The sequence below is a fragment of the Oryctolagus cuniculus genome, chromosome 8, assembly GCF_964237555.1.
Source record: "Oryctolagus cuniculus chromosome 8, mOryCun1.1, whole genome shotgun sequence".
NCBI classification, from domain to species: Eukaryota; Metazoa; Chordata; class Mammalia; order Lagomorpha; family Leporidae; genus Oryctolagus; species Oryctolagus cuniculus.
Window position 1 is genome coordinate 123,121,311 of NC_091439.1, and position 22,475 is coordinate 123,143,785.

The following is a 22,475-nucleotide window of genomic DNA, read 5'->3' on the forward strand; positions in this document are numbered from 1 at the left end:
TGAACCTGTACCACGTTTGCTGCTACAACCCTTGTCAGGTCACCATCTTCCCTCGCCTGTATGACAGTAGCAACCTTCAAGTGAGGTTTCCACCTGTTCTTGCTCCCTCATCCTTTCTCAGCACACCTCAAGGTGTGACCCTGTTAACAAACGAATCCAGCCCGTGTTGAGACACGTATATACAGCCATGTGCCACATGACATTATTCCAGGCACTGATGGGCTGCGTGGATGACAGTGGTCCACAGGACCATGCTGGGGTGGGACATTTCTACCCCCTGGTGACATCATGCTGTCCTAATATGCCACAAGGCACACCCCATACATGCGTGGTATGTGCCTTTGGCATAAACAAACCTGGTGCATGGCCCCTTCTGTGAAAGATTAGCACACGTAATACTTGATCAGAGGCAACTATGCTGCTGGCTTGTGGTTTATTATACCTTCTTTCATCATTTTAGAGTGGACTCCTTTATTTATAGAAGATAATCGATGGTCAGACTCTGTGTGTTGTTTGTCTCTTGAGCGTATCAAGAGGCTACACTGAGTGACTGACCCACAGCATCTGGGTTTGTGTGAGCCACTCCAGGATGTCCTCACAACAATGACATCACCAAGCAATGCATTGCTCAGAACCCAACCCCTCATCCAGCGATGCATGACTCTAATATTCTTAGAGTTCATCTCAGGACAATGCAAACACTCCAAGTTTTTTATTCCATGTAAATGCCAGTCCTTACAGTGGTCCACAAGACACATGATGCATGTTCTGCCACTTCTCTGCCCTCATCTCCTGCATTTCTCCTTGTTCCTAGCTTCGATCTGCTCCAGCAATGTGGTCTTTGCTTTTGCCCTTCTCTCTCATATTCTCCCCACTGCGATTCACGTAGCCTGCCCCTCCTGGTCACCCTGTTTAAATTAGATCCAGCCCTCCAACTCATAGTAGGTTATTTATTTATTTTATTCGAAAGGCAGAGAGATAGAGACAGTAAAGAGAGAGCTCCCTTCTGCTGATCCTCTCCCCAAAATGCTATCTGCAGTCAGGGCAGGACCAGGCTGAAGCCAGGCAATGGGTTTCCCATGTGGGTGGCCAGCAACCAATCACTTCAGCCATCACTTGCTGCCTCCCAGGGTGTCCTGGAATCAAAAGCAGAGCCAAGGGGCTGGCGCTGTGGTGTAGCAGGTTAACCTGTTGCCTATAGTGCTGGCATCTCATATGGTTGCCGGGTTGTGTCTTGGCTGCTCCATTTCTGATCCAGCTCTCTTCTAATGTGCCTGGGAAGGCAGCAGAAGATGGCCCAAGTCCTTGGGCTCCTGTCACCCATGTGGGAGACCTCAAAGAAGCTCCTTGTTCCTGGCTTTGGTCTGGCCCAACCCCGGCTGTTGCAACCATTTGGGGAGTGAAACAGTGGATGGAAGATTCTCTCTCTCACTCATTCTCTCTCCTTTTCTATCTCTGCCCTTCAAATAAATAAATAAATCTTTAAAAAAAGCAGAGCCAAGAGTTGGACCCAGGCACTTAGATATGGAATGCGGGTGTCACAGGAGGCATCTTAGCTACCGTGTCAAATGCTGACTCCTCTTTGACACTTTCTTACCTGGTTTCCCTTTTTAACCATAGCACTTGTTGATTCCTAACATGCCACATTTTAGTAAAGCATTATCTGTCTCAACCAGGGAGCTCCAGCACAGCAGAGCTGTGGTCTGTTTACTCTTGACCATTTCACCAACCCATGGAGATGCACCTGCTAAGTATTTGAGCCCTTAAAACATAGGCGCTAAGTAAACAAATGAATAGTACGACTTGCAAGTCAACAGTTACTCATTTAGAGCCATTCCCAGTAATTCGACAATCCAGAAGCAAAGGTCCCTATCTTCAAACAGTTTCCACTGGTGCAAGGGGCAGAAATAGGGGCATCATAATGACCTTCCAGTGAGGAAGTGGCAAATACTTAGGGTGGGAGGCATAACATCAGGAGGCTGAGAAGGGAGACCACGGCTCTCAGTTGAGAACCTAAACATTGAATAATATGTTTAGGTAGCTAAACTTTGAAGTTCAAAGAGGAACCTTCAAATAGGTTCTCCAATTAGAAGAATTCCCACTTGGAGCTGTATAAAACTGCTCAGATGTAATCCTTGGAGTGTGAGTGCCTGACTTTGCTGTCTTCCACAGGCTTACCCTATAGGGAGAGTGTCACTGCCTGGTTTTCCATTAAGCTAACGAGCACTTGCTTTTATAAATTGAGCCATTTCAGATTGCTGAAAAACCTGCACATTACCCACCTTGCAGCTATCCTGCCCATTCCATCTGAATTGAAACAGCAGCTCCTATCTCTTATTCCTCTTACTTTATCCAGGGCTGGAAGTACTAGGAACATCTTGCTAGTCTGAATATGCGCAGGGCGACCACTTCATATGCTTTTCACTTGTATGTTTTTTTCCATTTTGATAAAAAAATGACACTTGCTATTTAAACACTCAGTAATGCAAACCTACAGAAAGTGGAACTAAGAATTTGTCTTAATTCCACCCACCCTGGCAGTCACTGTGTAAATCCTTGCACAATTTTATATTATATTATAAAGGCGTTTGTGTGAGTTGTTTTGTTACTTCACAGTGGTAAGAGACTATTCTTTCAAACAATTCCATACCCATATTTTCAGAGCTGGATCAATTGTTTGATTTTCAATGGAAATTTGCTAATTCATTTTTGTTTGATAACAATCATACTACGTTGGTCTTCTTTTTAGAGAAGCATGGTATATTGAGGCTATTGATTCTGTAGTTGTTGTTAGTTCCTAGTTGTTAAGTTCCCAGTTTCACCAAAATGAGTATATCTAATCAAATATGTATGTGAGTGATAAAGTAATTGTGCCATTTTAAATTATATTTAATTTATGCTTACACAATTGATTTGTGATAAACTGTGCAGTGGATTTCAGCTTCCCAGGCTCTAACTGCATCCACTGCGCTGTCCCCACACTACAAGTGGAAAGTAGAGAGTAGGATGCAAGACCTGCCACCAGGGCTGATGATGCGGCAGTTGCACCTACGAGGTAGGTGAGGTCCTCTCACAGTAGCCATTTCCAAGTTATTTTAATACCTCACTGTCAGTATTTTTAATCGTAGAGCTGAGAGGTGATAGGGAAACTCTGTAGTAGGAGAGCACAATGGGTTTGAAGAGGGAACACTTCATACATTCCCATCTATTTGTTAATTCACATCAATTGTTTTAATTAGGTCAAATCGCCATAAGAGGATAGCACCTATCGGCAGGATTAAGCAACAGAAATCTATTTTCTCACAGTCCTGGAGGCTGGAAGTTCAAGGCCTTGGTCTTGGTAGGGTTGGTGGTGGGGGCTTTGTCCTGGCTGGCAGGTGGCAGGGGGCTACCTCTTCTGTGTCCTTGGGTGCCCTTTCCCTGTGTTTACACAGCCCTACAGTCTCTTCTTCTAAGGGACAGGAGCCCTACTGGATTAGGAGCCACCCCTGTGACCTCACTTAACCTTAATCACTCCCTTAAGTCCCTGTCTCCAAATACAGTTATGTTGGGGATTGCAGCTTCAACACATGGGCTTTTAGGGGAACACAGTTCAGTTCATAAAGCCAACTCTGTGGCTGCCACTGTTGTTGGGGACACATTTGGGAACAAAACAGACTACACCCTTCACGGGGCTTGTATTTTAGAAGGAAGTGACAAATAATAATTCAAACAGGTAAATATACTACATAGGTTAGGAGGTGATGAGCGTTGTGGACAAAAATAAGAACAGGTAAGGGGCTGTGGGGGCCAGCCCAGGCCTTGCAGTGGGTGCTAATTTTAGATAGATCTTGCCCTCTTGAGTAGTTGACATTTAAACAAGACCTTGCAGGATATTAGAGAATTAGAAACACAGATGTCTGCCCTATGAAGTCTATTGTTTATTCAACTGAGAACCATGGGCGTGACCGAGAAGCTATGGAAGACATGACTTAGAGTCGGATAACCTTGGCTCAAGTTTTCCCTTTGTGCAAATTAGCCTCTGCAGTAAATTACCTAACCAACAACGTGGGTTAAATGAATGATAGAAATCAGCGCGATGCATCCCCATTCCAGATGAAAATGAGAAAATAAATTGCTTCAGTGCTGCATTTGAACTCCTTTGGGGATCACTGTCTGATTATAAACCTTGAGTTTGGCTCATCCTTCTCCCTGTCTCAAAGGTATTTTCTTGTTCCCTTGGTCTCCTTACACTGTCAGTGGACCAGCCCTTGTATGGTGTGGAAGATCCATAGCAACCATATTAATGGTGTTGCGAAATATGCCAATCAGCAGCCTTTCAAATGGCTTTGCAGCTGAGTCTGGGGATTGGTTTCTGCTGTGGGTGAGGCAGAGTTGTTGGTGCAACTCGGCAGCTCTGCACTCCTGTGGAATATCAAGTCACAAGCATTTATGGAGCACGCCTGTGTGCTTTACTCAGCAGCCAAGAGCATCATTCTGTCAACTCTTGACTACCCATGTTAACAGGAAATAAAAATATCTGTGATTAACATGGAAGATAATCTATACACTCTCACCCCAGGAAGGGGAAAGCAGCAAATGGAAAATGGGAGAAGTAACTGTGCATGTGAGTAGTGGGGGAGAACAAGGAAGCCTAGTGGAAGGTCAGGCAGATTCAGCGGTAGTGGCTACGTAAAGGCATGAGGAGAAGAGAAATCCAGATCGCCCATGAGCAGTTACCTTAACTGCAGAGTGGGTACAAGAGGAGGCCTTCCTTTTATTGGGTTTTTAAATAAAAAAAAAAAAACATAAAAAGGCAGAATATAATTTCTTATAATCCCTTTTTATATGAATGAAGCACCTCTTCTATGTCAGACCTTCGTTGAGCTCTTGGAGGGATAGCAGCAAATGATCCAATCCCTGCTGTCCCAGGAGGCTGGGGGCAGCAAGGTGTGGAAGTAAAGTAACACAGACCAACAGGGCATGCAGCCCAGAGCAGAAGGTGAGGGCAACAGGCTGGGAAGGTTTCTGCGAGCTTCCAGAGCCCAATTGCCTCTTATTGGAGGCACTGTAGCTCTGTGCCTTCATAGCATCATTCAACAAATGTTCATTAAGCCATCTGATGTTAGACATTGGTGCTGAACTCTAGGATGAGCAGGAGCCATTTCAACTTTCAAGACTTCCTGCTAGAGTGAAACGGACTTAACCACACTGAAGATGTGATGTGAGGAAGTGGTGAAGAGGACGCCTTAGCAGCTCAAGACTCACCACTCTGTTTGCGGGGAGGGTATGAGGCATGGCGTTTAGGATGAAGACAGGTGGGTAGTTTGTGGCAATGAGAGGCCACCGCAGACAGATGGAGTGCCTTGAATAAAGGTGAGGGGCAGGCAGGTTGGTCTGGAGACCTACAAGCAGTTCCATTTGGCCACAGCTGAGTGTGAGAGGAGGGGAGGAGTGTTAAGATGGAGACCAGAGGGGCTGGTGTTGTGGCACAGTTGCTTTGCCAGCATCCAGTACTGGATGCTTGTTTGAGTCCTGGCTGCCCTATTTCAGATTCTGCTCCCTGCTAATGCACCTAGAAAATCAGCAGAAGATGGTCCAAATGCCTGGGCCCCTGCCACCCATGTGGGAGACCTAGATGGAGCTCCAGGGTTCTGGCACTGACCTGGCCCAGCCTTGGTTGTTGGGGCCATTTGGTGAGTTAACCAGTGGATGGAAGATCTCTCTGGCTGTCTCTCTCTCTCTTTCTCTCTGTCACTCTGCCTTTCAAATAAATAAATCATCTTTAATAAAAAAAAGATGGAGACCAGAAACAAAGCCAGCAAGGTTCTGTGTGCCCTGGGAAGGTATTTGGGTTCATTCCATGAACATCTGGGTATACCTGGTGGGATTACTGGGATAAACACTCAGGGATTAAAGTGGGCAACGCGTTCTGTGAAAAGTTTAGACTTTGAGTCATTCTGGCTTCTTTGGATGGTGGACATGAGTGGGAAGGGCATGAGGGCAGCAGGGAAATTTGGCTTAGTGGGGGCGCAGAACAAAGGTCCAACTGAGGACTGTGTAAGTGAGGAAGAGAGAAATGCGAAGTGCTAAAGAATTTGCAGGACGTGGTGATTGGCTGTGTGACACTGGTGTTTCAGAGGAAAGGGGCAGTGTGGTTCCGTGTCTTTCAGTGTGGGCAGTTTAGTCAGTCAGCCAAGATGTGCAGAAGTAGGGGTGGGGCTATTCAGCAAAGTGAAGTCTTCACCCTGAGACCTCCTACAAGGAGTCTCTACAGTCATGGGAAACCACCATGCTTGGGGGCCAGCATTGGGGCACAGTGGGTAAGATGCCGCCTGCGATTGTGGCATCCCATATGGGCGCTGTTTCCAGCCCTGGCTGCCCCACTTCCAATCTGGCTCCCTGCTAGTTTGCCTGGGAAGGCAGCAGAAGGTGGCCCCAAGTGCTTGGGCCTCTACACTTACTTGGGAGATCTGGATGAACTCCTTAGCTTCCGCCTGACCCAGCCCTGGCTGTTGTGGCCATTTGGGGAGTGAACCAGTGGATGGAAGAGTCCCCCCAACCTCACCATAATTCTGACTTTGAATTAAATAAATAAATAAATCTTTAAAGAAAAGAAGCCATGCTTGGGTTTCAAAACATTTTTGTGCCAAAAAAAGTGTCTTTTAAATCTCTCCCTATCTAACATCTGTCCATCCATCCATCTGAAGGGCAGAGAGACAGAAACAGAAAGGGGGAGGGTCATGTGGGAGGAGCACCTCCCACTTGGGTGGCAAGGGTCCTGACTACTTGAGCCATCACTGGCTGCCAGAAGTCAGAAGTGGATCCAGCACTGGAATCCAGTACTATGATATGAGATGCCAGTGTCCCAACAGCTATTATAACCATTGCAGCAAATACCTGCCCCTAGACATCTTTCAATTCCATTTTCCACAAACATTTTGAAGTAGCCTTGCATGCATAGTGGAAAGTGCTTAATTATAGCATAACATTTTAAATGCAACTCATTTCTTCATTATTTTAATTTGTGTCATTACAGTTTGATAAAGTAATGCTTTAGCCTAGATTAACTTGTTATATCAAAAGCAAAGAGGAATATAAACCTTTAGGGAGTTACTGAAAAATGGCAACCCTTATAGCACTTTGTATAGAAACCGATTTAGATTGCCCATGATGCAACTTTGACATTCTCTTTCCAAAAATCTAGCTGTGGTGTCATGGGAGCAGAAGGTCAGGGAAGAGTCTTATGTTAAAAAAAAAAAAAATAAGTACCTGTTCTCCTTTGAAAAAATGCAACTAATGTCACTGTTCGTAGTGGCTTTTTGGATTATTTATTCATTCTAAAATGGAGGGCTACCTTTTATTTCATGAACTTAATAAAATTCATGGAAAAATGGAGTTCAAAGATAAGCTGGTTTTGCTGCAAAAGATTTTGAAATACATGCATGGTTGTTTCCTAACATGCATTTCTGTGAACTTTTTTGAACATCCTCGTGTTATAGTTGTTCAAAGACTGAGGGTTGGAGATGGAGTTTCCGTGGACTGGCTCTAAAGAGAAAGTTTTATGATAGTGTTTCATCCAGAGTGCTCAGTTGACAAAGTAATTGCTATTCCAGGCCCTGTGGGCCAGAAGAGTTTTTGTTCTCAATCTGTGGTTTAAATGCATAACAAAAGCAAGGGCTCTTTAATGGCTCTTGCTTTGAAATTAGAATGTGATTACTTCACAAACACCACGGATGGTTTCCTGGCCTTAAAACTATTTTTAAACTGCCATTCTTTTGTAATGGTCTCTCTAACCCCATGCTGTGGAGAAGAAAAGCCTTGGAGAATTTGCTTTGGTGGAGAGGGAGGCAGGGGCCTGAGCAGAATTGCAGGGCGAGTTGTTATTTTTTGACCTGGTGGTCATTAGTTCTTTTTGTCCCTTCTGAAAGTGCCACACCGGGGCATTCCCAGCACACTTTTAGCCTTAATGGACAAACCAGCAGCATAAGGTCACCAAAACTCACTCTGGGTGTGCTTGCATGAGTTTTGGGAAAGAGCTGTGATCACCATGAGTGTGAGCACACACACACACACACACACACACGAGGGCACTGCAGAAAGTCATGGGAAATGTGAATTATGAAAAAAAAAAATGCCTGGCTTTCAAAATTTCCCATACCAACCCAAACTTAGCTTCTCATTTTTTTTTCCATGCAGTATTGCAAGTGCGCCCGTGTACATTTCACGATACAGCTTAGGAATACAAACTATTTCTGACACACAGTGAGGTCTGAAATCTTTGTGATCTGTGAGAATGACAGACGTGACAGACGTGGCCACGTCTCAGGAGCCCGCCCCCAGCAAAGGTCAAGGAAGAGGCCTCACCCGGCCGTACATGCTCTGGTAGGCCTCTGCAATCATCAGCCTCTGGGCATTGCAGCGCTGAGTCAGGATGTCAATCAGCAGGTCTTTGTCACACTCTGGGGAGGAACAGTATTTGCAGATTAGTCAGGTTTGGGAAGAACCCATTATCTCAGGATCCAAACCAATATGCCAGCATTACTAGCCCTGAAGGCGCATTCAAGCCAAGAAGAATTTTCTCGCAGACGAGAAATTGCACAGCAACCCCACATGAAACCCAGATTCTTCCTAGCTCTCATTTTAGTGCTGTTACTACAGCGGCAGCTCCCACCCCTGAAAAAGACCTCACAACAAACACTGGGAGTAAAGGAAATACTGGCTTTCTCCCACCACCTCTCATGCCTCTGCCACCTGGCTCTCCAGCCCTCATGCTGATGCGGGTTTCAGTGGCCAGCGCATAGAGACACGACTTGCAGCTGACATGCATCAAGACAAAGCTTTCTGCTCACGTGCAGAACCTCCAGAGGAGGCAGATGTCGTGGAGAAAGAGATTGTTCCGTTTCAAGGCAACTGTATGTCTCTGAGGGGTCGTGTGAACCCATCACCCTTGCATTAAATTCTGTAGAGACCAAAGATCCCTGAAATGTAAAAGGTTTGTCTGAGCTATGACAGATGCTATCCAAAATAAAAGGATTGGTCTTGGGAAAAGCTACCCAAGCCACCACCAGCATGGTAGCTACCACGTACACTGACTAAAGTGTCAGGGTATTTTAGAAAACAAATTTTGGAAGGAGAAAACATGAAACACTTGCTGGGAACCAGCAGTAGCTAGAGCCAAGGGGATGGGACAATGCACAGTGGGCCGAGGCCTGAGCTAGGAGCACGCATAAAGAAAAATGCTGGCTGCTTCCAGCTTGGTCAGTTCTGCACGCAGGTGGTGCTGTCGCCTGATGGTTAATCTTCCACATACAGGCAAATCCTCTTTTTGTCTTGTCTTTGTTGGTTTAGCCCCAACCTGTCAGTTGGATATAACTCCTCTTATCTCTTATGCTTATTTAACTCCTTCTGTTTGCAAGAAGAGATGTTAACCATGAACTATGAGGCTGTATGTGAAGCAAACCATCATTTCAAAATTGAAGCCATCCTGGATGGTGTTAGGGTCTTAGGAAGACTATGGGTCAGGTACTGGACTATAGAACGAATGAGGGCAGGTGACTCGGGTTTACAGAGGTGCAGGGTGCCAAGGAGAAGTCAGGTAGGAAGGCGTCACATGGAGGTGCCAAGGAGAAGCAGGAGGCAGAGCTGGGTGTTTCATGCAGGCGGGAGAAATGATCTGAGAGTTGTAATAGGGAAGCAGGAAGATCTAGAATTAGCCCCAAAGACTGAAATTAGTGGCTTCTGAGAGAAGAGGCGTCGAGCCACGTGGTGTGGGGCTAGCCCAGTTATGACTCTGGACTCACAAGAAAACAAGTGGCTGTGGAGGAGTCTTTTATCAGCATGAGGGGAACTCCAAAATGAAGGTATTTCTCACAGTAGAATATTTTTCGATGACTTCCATTGCCTTGTGATTTTGCTACCATCACAGTGATGCAATTACTATAGAATTCTCTTTTTTTGTTCTTGGCCTATTGAGATCCTCTACAGTCTATCTCTCTGAGTTATTTTTCAATTTTGAAAGGTTTCATAGCAATTCTTCTTCATTTTTCCTTCCAGAGCATCTCAGAATAATTTTATGTTTATCTAAACTTTTATTAAAATTTAAAGTAACTGTAAACTTTAAGAGTCAATTTTGAGAGTTGTCTTTGTGTCATCAATGGTATATTTGCCAACTGATTGAAATTATTTTCTAAAAAACTTAGTAAAAATTTGTAGATTTTACAAAGGGCAATAAGTATTACTTGACTAAAATTATTCTTGCTTATATTTCTGCAGGTATTTGAAGTTGTTGTATTTTTATTTTATTTCTCAACACATAATTGGTTAACTGAAGAAGTGATATTGAATTTATATTCACTTTATATCCAGAACAACAATTGAATTCTTTATAATTTTTAATAACTAATTGTTTGGTTACCTTGGATTTCTAGTTAAATAAGCATTCTTTAAAAAGTTCATGGAGAATGGGACTTATGAAAAAACTTTGCATGGATTTCATTATTTTTTGCAAAAAAGCAAACATCTGATTTCATTTTTAATGAACTTTTTGAAGTATCCTTCCAGAATATTTTCTTCAAATAATACCAGCTTTGATTTTTTCTTTAGAATTTTTGTATATTTCCCTCTTTCTTTTCCCATTGTATTAGGACAGGGATACCTAGATAATTCTTATTTTCTGGTTTTAATGGAAACTTGGGGCATAATGAATCATAGCAGTTTGGTAGGCTTTCAAGTTGTGTAGTCAACTCTTGTTACTCCTGGTATTTATTCTCTACAAAGTTGCCATGAATATTGAATTACTGAAAGCTGCAGTTCTCTGGTTGGGTTTTTTTTTGTTTTGTTTTGTTTTTTTTGTTTTTTTTTTGTTTTTTGTTTTTTTTTTGGTCAAAACTGAAGTGCTGGATTGGCATTGTGATGCAGCAGGTTAAGCCACTGCCTGTGACAGACACCCGCATCTCTTACCTGAGTGCTGCTTCCAGTCCTGGCTGCTCTGCTTCAGGTCCAGCTCCCTGCTAATGCACCTGGGAAAGCAGCTCTAGAAGGTGGCCCAAGTCCCTGGGCCCCTTCCTTCCCACCCTGGTGACCCAGATAGATTCCAGGCTCCTGGCTTTGGTCTGCATCAGGCCTGACTGTTGTGTCCACTTGAGAAGTGAATCAGTGGATGGAATCATTCTTTCTCTCTCTCTCACTCTCGTGCTCTCTTCCCCATCCCTGTCATTCTGCCTTTCAGTTTGATAAATATTTAAGAAAAACCCGAGTATAATTCGTATTATAGATTTGTTTGCCAATGTCCTTGGGAAGTAACCCTAACTCTAACGCTAACCCTAAACCTATTTAGGTTGGGGTTAGGGTTTCAGCATTGAAAACCTATTCTTCTATATATTCTTTTCCTGTAACGCCGAGGAGGGTTTTAAACATTGCTCTGCTCCCCGTGATCTGCAGTTGTCTCCTCTGTCAGCCAGCACTACTCTCAGGAGAGAGCTGGCCACTCTGCTGCTCTCTCAACTTTCTGTTGTTATCAGCTATCACCTGATGAACCGCACAGCTGCTGTTTTCATCCTTGGCATCGCTTCACCCCATAGAGTGGATGTGGCTTGAACATTTTCCAGGCAGCCCCCTGCACACATCAATGGATGCTCTGTTCTTTCTGATGTGCTGTATTATTAATTTATTAACATAAATCTCCTGGCCAGCAACAGTGCAGCCCATGCTTATCTAGCACACATATTTTCTCCAAAAACTTCATTTTGCATTTGTGTACTTTTTGTGTGTGTGTGCATAGGAAACCAATCAGTATTTTACCATTATTCTTGGGGCCATTTTTACTTTTTTAGAAGTCTGAGGCTTCTGGTTTTGAAAAACACTTTATTTATTTGAAAGGCAGAGTTATGGAGCCAGGGGAGAGGGAGAGACAGAGAGAGAAAGAGAGAGAGAGAGAATCTTCCATTTGCTGGTTCATTCCAAATGGCTACAGCATTTTCTCCCCCTCCCCCCTTTTTTTTTGCTTGGGGGCATTTTAAATAGTAAAATCCCCAACAAACACCATCAAAATTGCAAAAACAATGGCACTTATAATAGACAACAAAAAGAACATATATTTAATGTTTGAGTACTAAAAGAAGAAGGCGTTTTGTGAAATTCTATGATCTCTATTAGGATTATACATCCTAGTGATTCTGATTTTTTTTCTTTCTGCACATGTCTGCAAAACACCATAAAAGCACTACAAGTATTGATTTTGGGGCTATAAACGATTTTAGCAAATAGACATATTTGTAAATACAGAATCCATGAATAATGAGGATTGGCGGTATGGTAAGATAGTTAAAAGTTGTCTACCAGGGAAGAAACTAATCTTGAATAAAATTTCCAATATTTTTAAACAGCACTGGGTGGTTCGTGGTCACTTAATTTTAAATGTAAATTTATTTTTTTTTTATTTTTTGACAGAGTGGACAGTGAGAGAGAGAGAGAGAAAGTTCTTCCTTTTTCCTTTGGTTCACCACCCCCAATGGCTGCTGTGGCCGGCGCGCTTCGGCCGGCGCACCACACTGACCCGAAGCCAGGAGCCAGGAGCCTGGTCTCCCATGCGGGTGCAGGGCCCAAGGACGTGGGCCATCCTCCACTACACTTCCAGGCCACAGCAGAGAGCTGGCCTGGAAGAGGGGCAACCGGGACAGAATCCGGCACCCTGACCAGGACTATAACCCCAGGTGCCAGCGCCGCAGGCGGAGGATTAGCCTAGTGAGCCACGGTGCAGGCCTATCCAATTTCTAAGGAAGAAATATCACTCTGTACAATCTTTTCCAGAAAACTGAAGCAGGGAGAGTACTTCTATCTTATTCTTCAGACCAAATACTGAAACTCTAACACCAGAACCAGATAAAGCAATTACAAGAAAACTATTAATAGTATCTCTTATGTGTAATTTTTATGACGTAAAAATTCTCAAAAATATTAGTAAATTGAATATAACAACGTGTATGAAAAACTACGCTTCTTGACCAAGTGGGATTTATTCCACATGGTTCAATATTTGAAAATCAGTTCATGTAATCCATCACTATAATAGGTTGAAGATGGGGGTCGGCACTGCAGCGTGGTGAGTTAAAGCCCTGGCCTGAAGCACTGGCATCCCATATGGGCGCTGGTTTGTGTCCCGGCTGCTCCTCTTCCAGTCCAGCTCTCTGCTGTGGCCTGGGAAAGCAGTGGAAGATGGCCCAGGTGCTTGGGCCCCTACACCCGCATGGGAGACCTGGAAGAAGTTCCTGGCTCCTGGCTTCGGATCAGCATAGCTCTGGCCATTGCGGCCATCTGGGGAGTGAACCAGCAGTTGGAAGACCTCTCTCTCTCTCTCTGTCTCTACCTCTCTATGTAACTTTGTCTTTCAAATAAATAAAATAAATGTTAAAAAAAAAATAGGTTGAAGATGAAACATCATATGAGTACTCCCTAAAGTGCAGAAAAAACATTTGACCTAATGTAATGCCTAGTCAGGATTTAAAATTTTCAGTAAACTACAAACAGAAAGGAATTTCTTCAACTTGATAAAGAATATCTTCAAAAAACCTACAGCTAGCATCACAGTGGTGAGAAAGATTAGGAAAGGGAGATGTCTACTCAAAATAGTACTGTTTCAAAAAAGTTTAATTTTGACTTATGGGCTCCTTTGTTAAGATTTAGCAACATATGAGGGGACTTCAAAAAATTCGTGGAAAGTGAAATTAAAAGATAAAAAGATAAGCGCTTTTTTTGCCACATTGTCTTGGCTTTCCATGCCTGAAATACTCTCATGGGCTTTTTAGCCAGATCTGAATGCCTTAAGGGCTGATTCGGAGGCCAGAGTGCTGTTAAGGACATCTGCCATTCTGAGTCTGCTGTGTGTCCCACTTCCTATGTTGGATTGTTCTCTCCTTTTTAATTATTAATTAATTATTTTTAATTATTTTGTAGTCAAATTAAAAAATCCATGCAGTTTTTTCAAATTACACGTTTATTTCATGAGCTTTTTTTTTTTTTAAAGTGTTTGTTTATTTGAAAGGCAGAGTGGCAAAGAGAGGGAAAGACAGACAGAGAGCTCTTTCATCTGCCAGTTCCCTTCCTAAATGCCTGCAACAGATGCAGCGGGGCCAGGCCTGAGCCAGGAGATGGGGGAAGCGGACTGAGCTTTTAGGAAGAAGAGTGTCCCTTTTTAGATTGAGTCATATGAGACAAGTTGTGTTACAGCTGCTCATTTTGATTTGTTTCAAACACATTTTTCCTTCTTTATTTTCACCTTATTTGCAAAGGGAGGGGGGGAGATGTTCCACACACCGGTTCAGTCCTCAAATGCCCATAAAGCCAGGCCTGGTCCAGCCCAGAGCCGGGAAGTGCCAGAGACTTAGGTATCTGAACCATCTCCTGCTGTCTCCCAGGTTGGGCATGAGCAGGGAGGGGAGACCAGGACTGGAACCAGGTACTCCACTGCGGGATGTGGGCACCATAAACTGCGGCTTAACTCTTAATGCCAAACAGCTGCCCCTCAGCTTTCTCTAAATAAACTCCAAAAGCCAGGGAGAATAGTATTATCTTTTCCAGTGGCGCTTGGCCAGGGTCGTCAGCACGGATGGGCTTTTCAAGCATTTCCACCATGATCCTGCTCTGCCATGCTGCAGGGGGCACTGTGCAATCAAAAACCAAAGCCTGCTGAAATCCTCCAGGCTGAAACATGGACAGGCAGAGAATTAGGATGGTTGGAATGCATCCACATTCTGCCCCTAAAGCTGCCATGAGACGGGGCATGGAGAGTGGGGGCAGAGAAAATGCTTGGGTAGTAGAGTGCACGAATTGCACTCCTGAAGAAGTTCGTCTCGAACTTTTCCTTCTCTTGTCTCCGTGTTTTCTGGTGATCATGGATACTTGAAAAGGCTTGAAAGCGTTCACTGCAAATTACCGAACTCAGCTTTAGAGAGCACATTTGAAGTCCTCTATTGTTTTCCTGTGGGATGTTGCTAGTGAATAAAACACATGGATTTACAGATGCACACACACACAAGCAAACACTCAAGGAAGTCTTGTAAGGCAACCTTGTCTTTACAGTTAAGAGCTTGCTTTCTTACGAAAGGTTTTGTAGGTCTTGTGCAAACATTTTTTTTAACATTTTTATTTATTTATTTGAAAGGTAGAATTATAGACAGTGAGAGAGACAGAGACAGAGAGAGACAGAAAGAAAACTCTTCCTTCCATTGATTAGCTCCCCAAATGGCCGCAACAGATGGAGCTGCGCCAATCCTAAGCCAGGAGCCAGGTGCTTCTTCCTGGTCTCCCATGCGGGTGCAGGGCCCAAGCACCTGGGCCATCCTCCACTGCCTTCCCGGGCCACAGCAGAGAGCTGGACTGGGAGAGGAGCAGCTGGGACTAGAACCGGCGCCCATATGGGATGCTGGCACTGCAGGTGGAGGATTAGCTTAGTGTACCACAGTACCGGCCCCACAAACATTTCTTTTATGTTGTCTATGTCTATCTTTGGGCACACCAAAATTTTTCTTTACATATTTTTCGTTTTTTAAAGGATGATACATGTATGTTTAATACCTCCATATTATTTCTTAAAGATTAAATCTTTTGGGGCTGGTGCTGTGGCACAGTGGGTTAAGGCCCCGGCCTGCAGTGCCAGCATCCCAAATGGGTGCCAGTTTGAGTCCCGGCTGCTCCACTTCTGATCCAGCTCTCTGCTATGGCCTGGGAAAGCAGTAGAAGATGGCCCAAGTCCTTGGGCCCCTGCACCCACGTGGGAGACCAGGAAGAAGCTCCTGGTTTTGGATCAGCTCTGGCTGCTGAGGTCATTCGGAGAGAGAACCAGCAGAATGGAAGACCTCTCTCTCTCTGGCTCTACCTCTCTCTGTAACTCTTTCAAATAAGTAAAATAATTCATTAAAAAAAATAAAAGAAATCTTTTAAAAAAAGAATTTCAACTTTTTTCTTCTTCCTTTTTCTTTAAAAAATTGCAAATTTTTCATATTTTTAAAATATTTCTTTTTCTTCATTTGAAAGAGTAACAGAGAGAGGGAGAGACAGAGAAGGAGATCTTCCATTTGCTCATTCACTCCCCAAATGGCCGCAACAGCCAGGACTGGGCTGGGCTGAAGGCAGGAGCCTGGGACTCCACTGGGGTCTCCCAGGTGGGTGGCGGGGGCCTAAGCACTTGAGCCATCTTCCTCTGCTCTCCCAGGTGTGTTCACAGGGAGCTGGCACAGAAGCACAGCAACTGGGACTTGACTTGGCTCCTGTAGAAGCAGTAGCTTAGCCCTCTGTGTCACAGTGCCGGCCCCTCCTTTCTTCCCTCTAAGTCCCTTTTATAAACTATTAGTCTCATTCATTGAGCATCCATTTATTAAACACCTGTAGCCAAACTCCAGTGTCTAGGAAGTTGCAGTCGGGAGAGAAAACTCAATAACCATGCAAATGAGATCGAGGAAGCCAGGGCGCCTGGGGCTGCCGTACCTGGTTGAGTTTGGAGGACTCAGAGAGAAAGTCTGGAAGAGGAAGGCTCATTTTTTACAGAGTGTTGAAGGAAGGGAATTTGGATAAAAACTAGGAGAAAATGGGCTTCCAGGTAGGGGGATGATTTGGGCTAATAGAGATACGAACAAGCGGAGCCATTTGGCAAAATAGGAAGGCATCTGATTTGACTGAAATAGAAATGAAACAGGGCAGGCAGCAATCCAAGGCAGAGGCCAAGAAAGGTGCTCCATTGAGTCCGCGGGGTTTAGTAGTTAGCAGTGAGGCCCTGGAGGGTTTTGGACAAACATGCTGAGCTCACATCTGTCCGTTGCTGTTGTCCATTTTGGTGACTTTTCTTGTCATTCTGCTTGTTAGCCTCATTACAACAAATCTGCTATTTTACAAACACAGGAGAGTCTTAAAACAAGGGGAAGCCAAAAAACATTTTAGTAAAATGGTTAGACTTACCAAATCCCTGGAGTGCACCCCCCAGCATTTGGGCATCCATCACGGGGTTGAAGTTAGGAGCTGGGAAGATGGTCCCTTGCACCTGGTGGGAGAGTCCATAAGAAAGCAAGTGTGATAAGTTGAATGAAAGGTTTCAACATTTTTTTTTGCCAGATAAATAACAGTGAAAATCTACTCTTTTTAAAAATTTTTTAAAAATTTATTTAAGTTATATAAGTTAAGTTATGAATGTCTGTCGCTCCCCCTCTTCATGGAGGAACGACACTAAACCCTGCCTAGGCTTCATATCCGAGTCACGGCACCATTATGTCGCTCCCCGTCTTCGTGGAGGAACGACACAGGACCCTGCCTAGGTTTCATATCTGAGTCACGGCACCATTATGTCGCTCCCCGTCTTCGTGGAGGAACAACACAGGACCCTGCGCTGTTCTTTGGTCTGCTCGGCCCTCCCCGGGTTTGCTGCTGGTTCTTCCCGGGTTGGCTACCGTCCCTTCCACCTCCGTGGAAGGGCGGTTCCCCCTGCCACTTTCCCCACTTCCGCGGGGGAGCGGCACACCACCGGCTGGCTCTCTCGGGGGCTGCACAGGTGTTCCTTCAGATAGATGTTCCTGGTGCATGTTGTCTCTCTCCTCCTTTATAGTCCTCTTCCTCCAATCCCAACTCTGCTACCCACACGCCGAGTATGCTGCTCTACTCCAATCAGGAGCAGCTCCTGCTGTTTATTGGTTGAACTGGAGGCAGCTGTGTAGAAGCTGTTTCCTCCTCTCCCAGCGCCATATTGTGGGAGAGCAGATGCATAGAATAAGTCTTAATTCCAGTAACAGTCTAGTCCGAGTTGCTCCCAGTTGCTCCCCACAGATCCCCCTTTCTTATTTTTTGGCGTTGATATGCGCCTGTCTTCAGTGCCCCGCGGCACACACTCTGCTCTGCTTGCTGGAGTTGCCCACAGGTGCTTACAAGCCCTACCAGTCAGGCAAACCGAATCCGGGTCCTCTCTTTGCCATGTTGTGAGGAGGTTTTTAGGCGCTGATGCGTGCCTGTGTTCGGTGCCCTGCAGCGCATGCTCTGCTCTGCTAGAACTGCCTGCAGGTGCTTACAAGCCCTATCAATCAGGCAAACCGAATCCAAGCCCTCTCATTGCCGTCTTGTGGGAAGACTTATTGGTGTTGATAACGTGCCTGTCTTTGGTGACCTGCGGCGCATAAGCTGCAAGCCGCCTGCAGGTGCTTATCGTCTTACTGATCAGGCAGACCGAATCCAAGCCCTCTCATTGCCATGTTGTGGGGAGGCCTTATTTTTCTCTATTTCTCTATCTCCGGGCATTCCTATTTCTCCTATTTTACTTCTTTCTGCCAGCATTCCTATTTCTCTCATTTTACTTCTAAACTTCTGTTTCTCTTATCCCCGCGGTTTCCCGGCACCCGCCCCGAGGCTGCTTCTCGGTGCCTCACCCGCGGCGGCTTCCAGGCTCTGCTCACTCCGCGGTCTCCATGCCCTTTGTGCCCGTACCACGGCCTTCGCGCTAGCCCCGCGTTTCCTACTACTTGCGCCTCGGGCGCTCTCCCCATTCATGCCCCGCGCGCTCTCTCTGCGCACGGAGGCTTCCGCGAGTCACACAGCCTAGCTCACGTTTCCGCCACTGGTATTCAGTCTAAGTTCCCCGGGCTAACCTGGCGAATTCAACCTAGCTCACGTCTGCACCTTTCGGTTTGGCTTCCCATCTTTTGCTCCCCGGGCTAATCTGATGGATTCCAACCTGGCCCACGTCTCCGCCTCTGGTTCCAGATTTTTGCCTTTTGTTCCCCGGGCTGACTTGACAATCCCAAGATAGCTTACGTCTCCACCTCGGCCTGCCCCCATGGCTTCATCCTCCCTAACATTTTTTTTCTCTACCCGGTATGTTTCCTAACTTTTCTTCCAACAATATTCCCCTCTCATTTCTCCTGGCTTCTCCCCACAGTCCGTATCCGAGTCTAAGTTTCTTGTAGGTTTCACTTTCGCTTTCAACCTTAGAGATTTCTCCCAGCTTCCCCCCGTAGTCCGTATCCGAGTCTATGCCTAGGCTTTTGATAGCTTCTTCCGGCACCTTTTCCATCCGGCTTTTCCCTAGGCTCTTTGCTAGTCTCTCTCTCCGGTATTTTCCCACTTCTTCCCGCTTCTTCCCTCCTAGGTTTCCTATCTGAATCATGGCACCATTATGTCGCTCCCCCTCTTCGTGGGGGAACGACAAATGTCATAGTTACGGACAATCTATTCTTTTTAATGAAACATTTAAAAATATTTTGACTTGTATTTTAAAAGCAGAGAGGCAGGAGAACTTCCATGCATAAGTTTAGCCTCCAAATGCCTGCAACATCCAGGATTGGGCCAGGCAGCAGCTGGAGTTGGAACTAAATTCGAGCCTCTCATGTGGATGGCAGGAATCCAAGTACCTGACCCGTTACCTGCTGCCTCCCAGAGCATATTGGCTTCAGTCTGGATTGGAAGTGGAAGAACCAGGACTCAAACCAGGCCCTCAGGTGTGGAATGCAGGTGTTCAAATGAAGTTTTAACCAATGTGCCAAACACCAGTCCCTTATTTTTTTTAATTACTCTAAGACACACACAAGTCTATTAAATGAAGGCCCTAATTGTATGTTAATCGTAGACCGCTAATTTGGTTGTGTTTATTTCACCTATCGGCTTTCATAATGTTGACATCTACTATTTTAGACAGGAAACTGATGCACCCGAAACCAAGAGTAGAAAAATATAGGAAACAAATGAAAAACACGTGTCTTGTTAACAGCAGGAAGCGTTTTCTTAGGAGTTGGAGAGTACTTCACAGAAAGTGAAAAGGAAACTTTTGGGGGGAGAGTTCATGCCATTCACACAAATTATAAGCAGCACAGTCTGTTTTTGCACATAAAGGACCCTAGAATCACATTGGAGGAAACTGAAAACGTTTGAATTTGGGTTATGAGATTTATACACATGTGGGTCATCCAGGTGGGCAGAGATTATTTAGCTTGCATTCATAGCTGCAGGGGCAAGCCAAAACCAGAGTGACAGGCCATGGAAATTCTCCCTCTTGCCAGCAATAAAATGGCAGAGCAGTGAGGGCAGGCTTTGGGTCCACATGGCCCATTTATTTTAGACAGAGCTGGCCCAGGCTGGGCACCATAGGATCACAGTCAGACCAGGCGAGCTTTCTGTTCAGCAGTATCATCTTAGCTGGAGACAAAGCTCTCAGACAGTAGAAGGTTGGTTAATTAACGAGAAAGGAGTAGACCATAATTTCTACTTAAACATACACACGCCAACACCCAAGTGCTCATGGGAGGATTAAGAACAGTGTTCGCTAGCTCGGAATTAAATTCGTTTCAAACTCGATTTCGCGGATGCTAAGAAACATGGAGTTCGCTGTTTGAAGAAGACCAAAAGCCTCATGATGATTGTGAGATGGCCATGTTTTCAGTGAACTTCTTAAACGCCTGTTTGAAAGGTACCTGTAATTAAGGGAAAAGCACAGTCTGCATCTTACAGAGTTCAAGTTCATTCCTGTACAAGTGCTTCTGAGTCCCATGACAAAGCTAATCTGCCTTGAGCTCTTCTCTCCCTAACATCCTCGCACTCACAATGGTGCTGTTTGTAGTTAGTACCTTCTATTTTCCCAGTTTGGCACCCGTTCCTCAAATTGGGAATTTAGCTGTGCCACAGAGTGTATTGTTTTATAATGCATTGTTGTGCCAAGTAATTGCTCTAGGGCTTCATTCTTTTATCTTTCAAATTGTATTTTATATTCTTTGCATAAGTTGTGTCAGATCTTGACCAAGATTGTCTATGTACTGAATCTTCTTTTTAAACTATTCCATTTTATTAGTGATGTCACTTGTATTAAATGGTTGATTTAAAAATTATTTAGTGAAAATTTTGGCTGAATAAACTGGCTTTACATATGAGATAATAGAAGTTTTTAAAATTTTTTTTGCAAATACAGAGCATATATGAATTAAGTTGATTCTTTCCATCATTATATTTATCATATTGGAGAAACAATAATAAGTAAATAAGAGAGAAAAATTAGCCTGAAAAAGAAGGTTGGGGAACAGCTGTTCATAGTTGACAGAGCAGCAATTTCTCCCTTATAGGTGTGTGAACAAGCAAGTGATCTGGAAAGTGAGGGCACAGGCATGATATGCTAGTTGTATATGAGTAGAAAATAGAGTTAGGGGTGGCAGGTACAAGATTACTATGGGATGTTAAAAGTCTTGAGCAAGAGGCTGGCACCGCGGCTCACTAGGCTAATCCCCGGCCTGCGGCACCGGCACACCAGGTTCTAGTCCCGGTCAGGGTGCCGGATTCTGGCCCAGTTGCCCCTCTTCCAGGCCAGCTCTCTGCTGTGGCCAGGGAGTGCAGTGGAGGATGGCCCAAGTGCTTAGGCCCTGCACCCCATGGGAGACCAGGAGAAGCACCTGGCTCCTGGCCTCGGATCAGCACAGTGCACCAGCTGCAGTGGCCATTGTGGGGTGAACCAACGGAAATGGAAGACCTTTCTCTCTGTCTCTCACTGTCCACTCTGCCTGTCAAAAAAAAAAAAAAAAGAAAAAAGAAAAAAAGAAAAAGAAAAAAGAAAAAAAAAGAAAAGCCTTAAGCAAGATATTGATAGCTGATTTGAGTTCCAGAGGTGACGCTGGAGCAAGGGAAAGAATGAAAGGAAAAAAACTGCAGTTGGCAGGGCGACTCGTTGAGAGCCCCAGCGGACATGTAACGCGGACCTGGACCCGGCCAAACAGCGCGCGCTCCACGAGGGCAGCTGCTCCGCTGACTGCATCTAATCTGACCTGCTGGTTCTCCTGAGACACAGCTGAACGTCCCCCAGTGAAACTGAAAGAGCCACAGGCTGTTGCTTCAGGTGTGTTTTCAGAATGTAACACCGCCAAAGCAGCGCCCTGTCCATTGAAGGATCTTACATTTTTGTGGCCACAGGGCCAACTGGAAAATTGGAAGAACAAGTACACTGTTCAGCATGACAGTGAAAAATGCTATGTGCATGTGTATGCGAAGATGATTTTATTTTCCTTGCTTTGAAAATGGACAGGGTTGGAAGTAGTATCACTCCTCTAAGGCAAAGTAGGATCTAATGCCTGTCGTTTCAATTTGAATTCTTATTGATTTATTTAATTTATATAAGGTGAAGAGATTTCATGTATTTCTTATATATGGATTTAGGAGCTTAGTGAAACTTCCCACCCTATTCTCCCTCCTGCCCATGCTCCTACCCTCTCTCTTCCTTCCTTTCTTATAATTCCTTTTAATTTTCACAATGACATATTTTCAGTTAATTTTATAGTTGTAAGCTTAACTCTCTACTAAAGAATTCAACAAGTAGCAAGAAAAAAAAAAAAACACTGTTCCTTCACAGTAGAGACAAGGACTGTAAGCAATAATTCTCAAAATGTCCATTTTGCTTTATATACATTACATTTTTTATGTTATGTTATTAGTTAGGACAGATCAGGTAAACATATGGTATTTGTCTTTTGGGGACTGGCTTATTTCACTAA

The 22,475-nt window shown here is 44.6% G+C and overlaps 1 protein-coding gene across 1 annotated transcript in view; it reads right to left on the bottom strand.

Moving 5' to 3' along the window:
• LOC103346716 (annexin A10) overlaps window positions 1-18,497 on the bottom strand; it is a 52,168-nt gene extending 33,671 nt beyond the window's left edge. The window contains exons 1-3 of the mRNA XM_070047157.1: window positions 18,381-18,497; window positions 16,930-17,011; window positions 8,347-8,441 (exon numbers count right to left, since the gene is read on the bottom strand). Coding sequence (XP_069903258.1) covers window positions 8,347-8,441; window positions 16,930-17,011; window positions 18,381-18,497 — 294 coding nt within the window. The remainder of the gene's footprint in view (window positions 1-8,346; window positions 8,442-16,929; window positions 17,012-18,380) is intronic.
• Window positions 18,498-22,475: the final 3,978 nt, after the last annotated feature.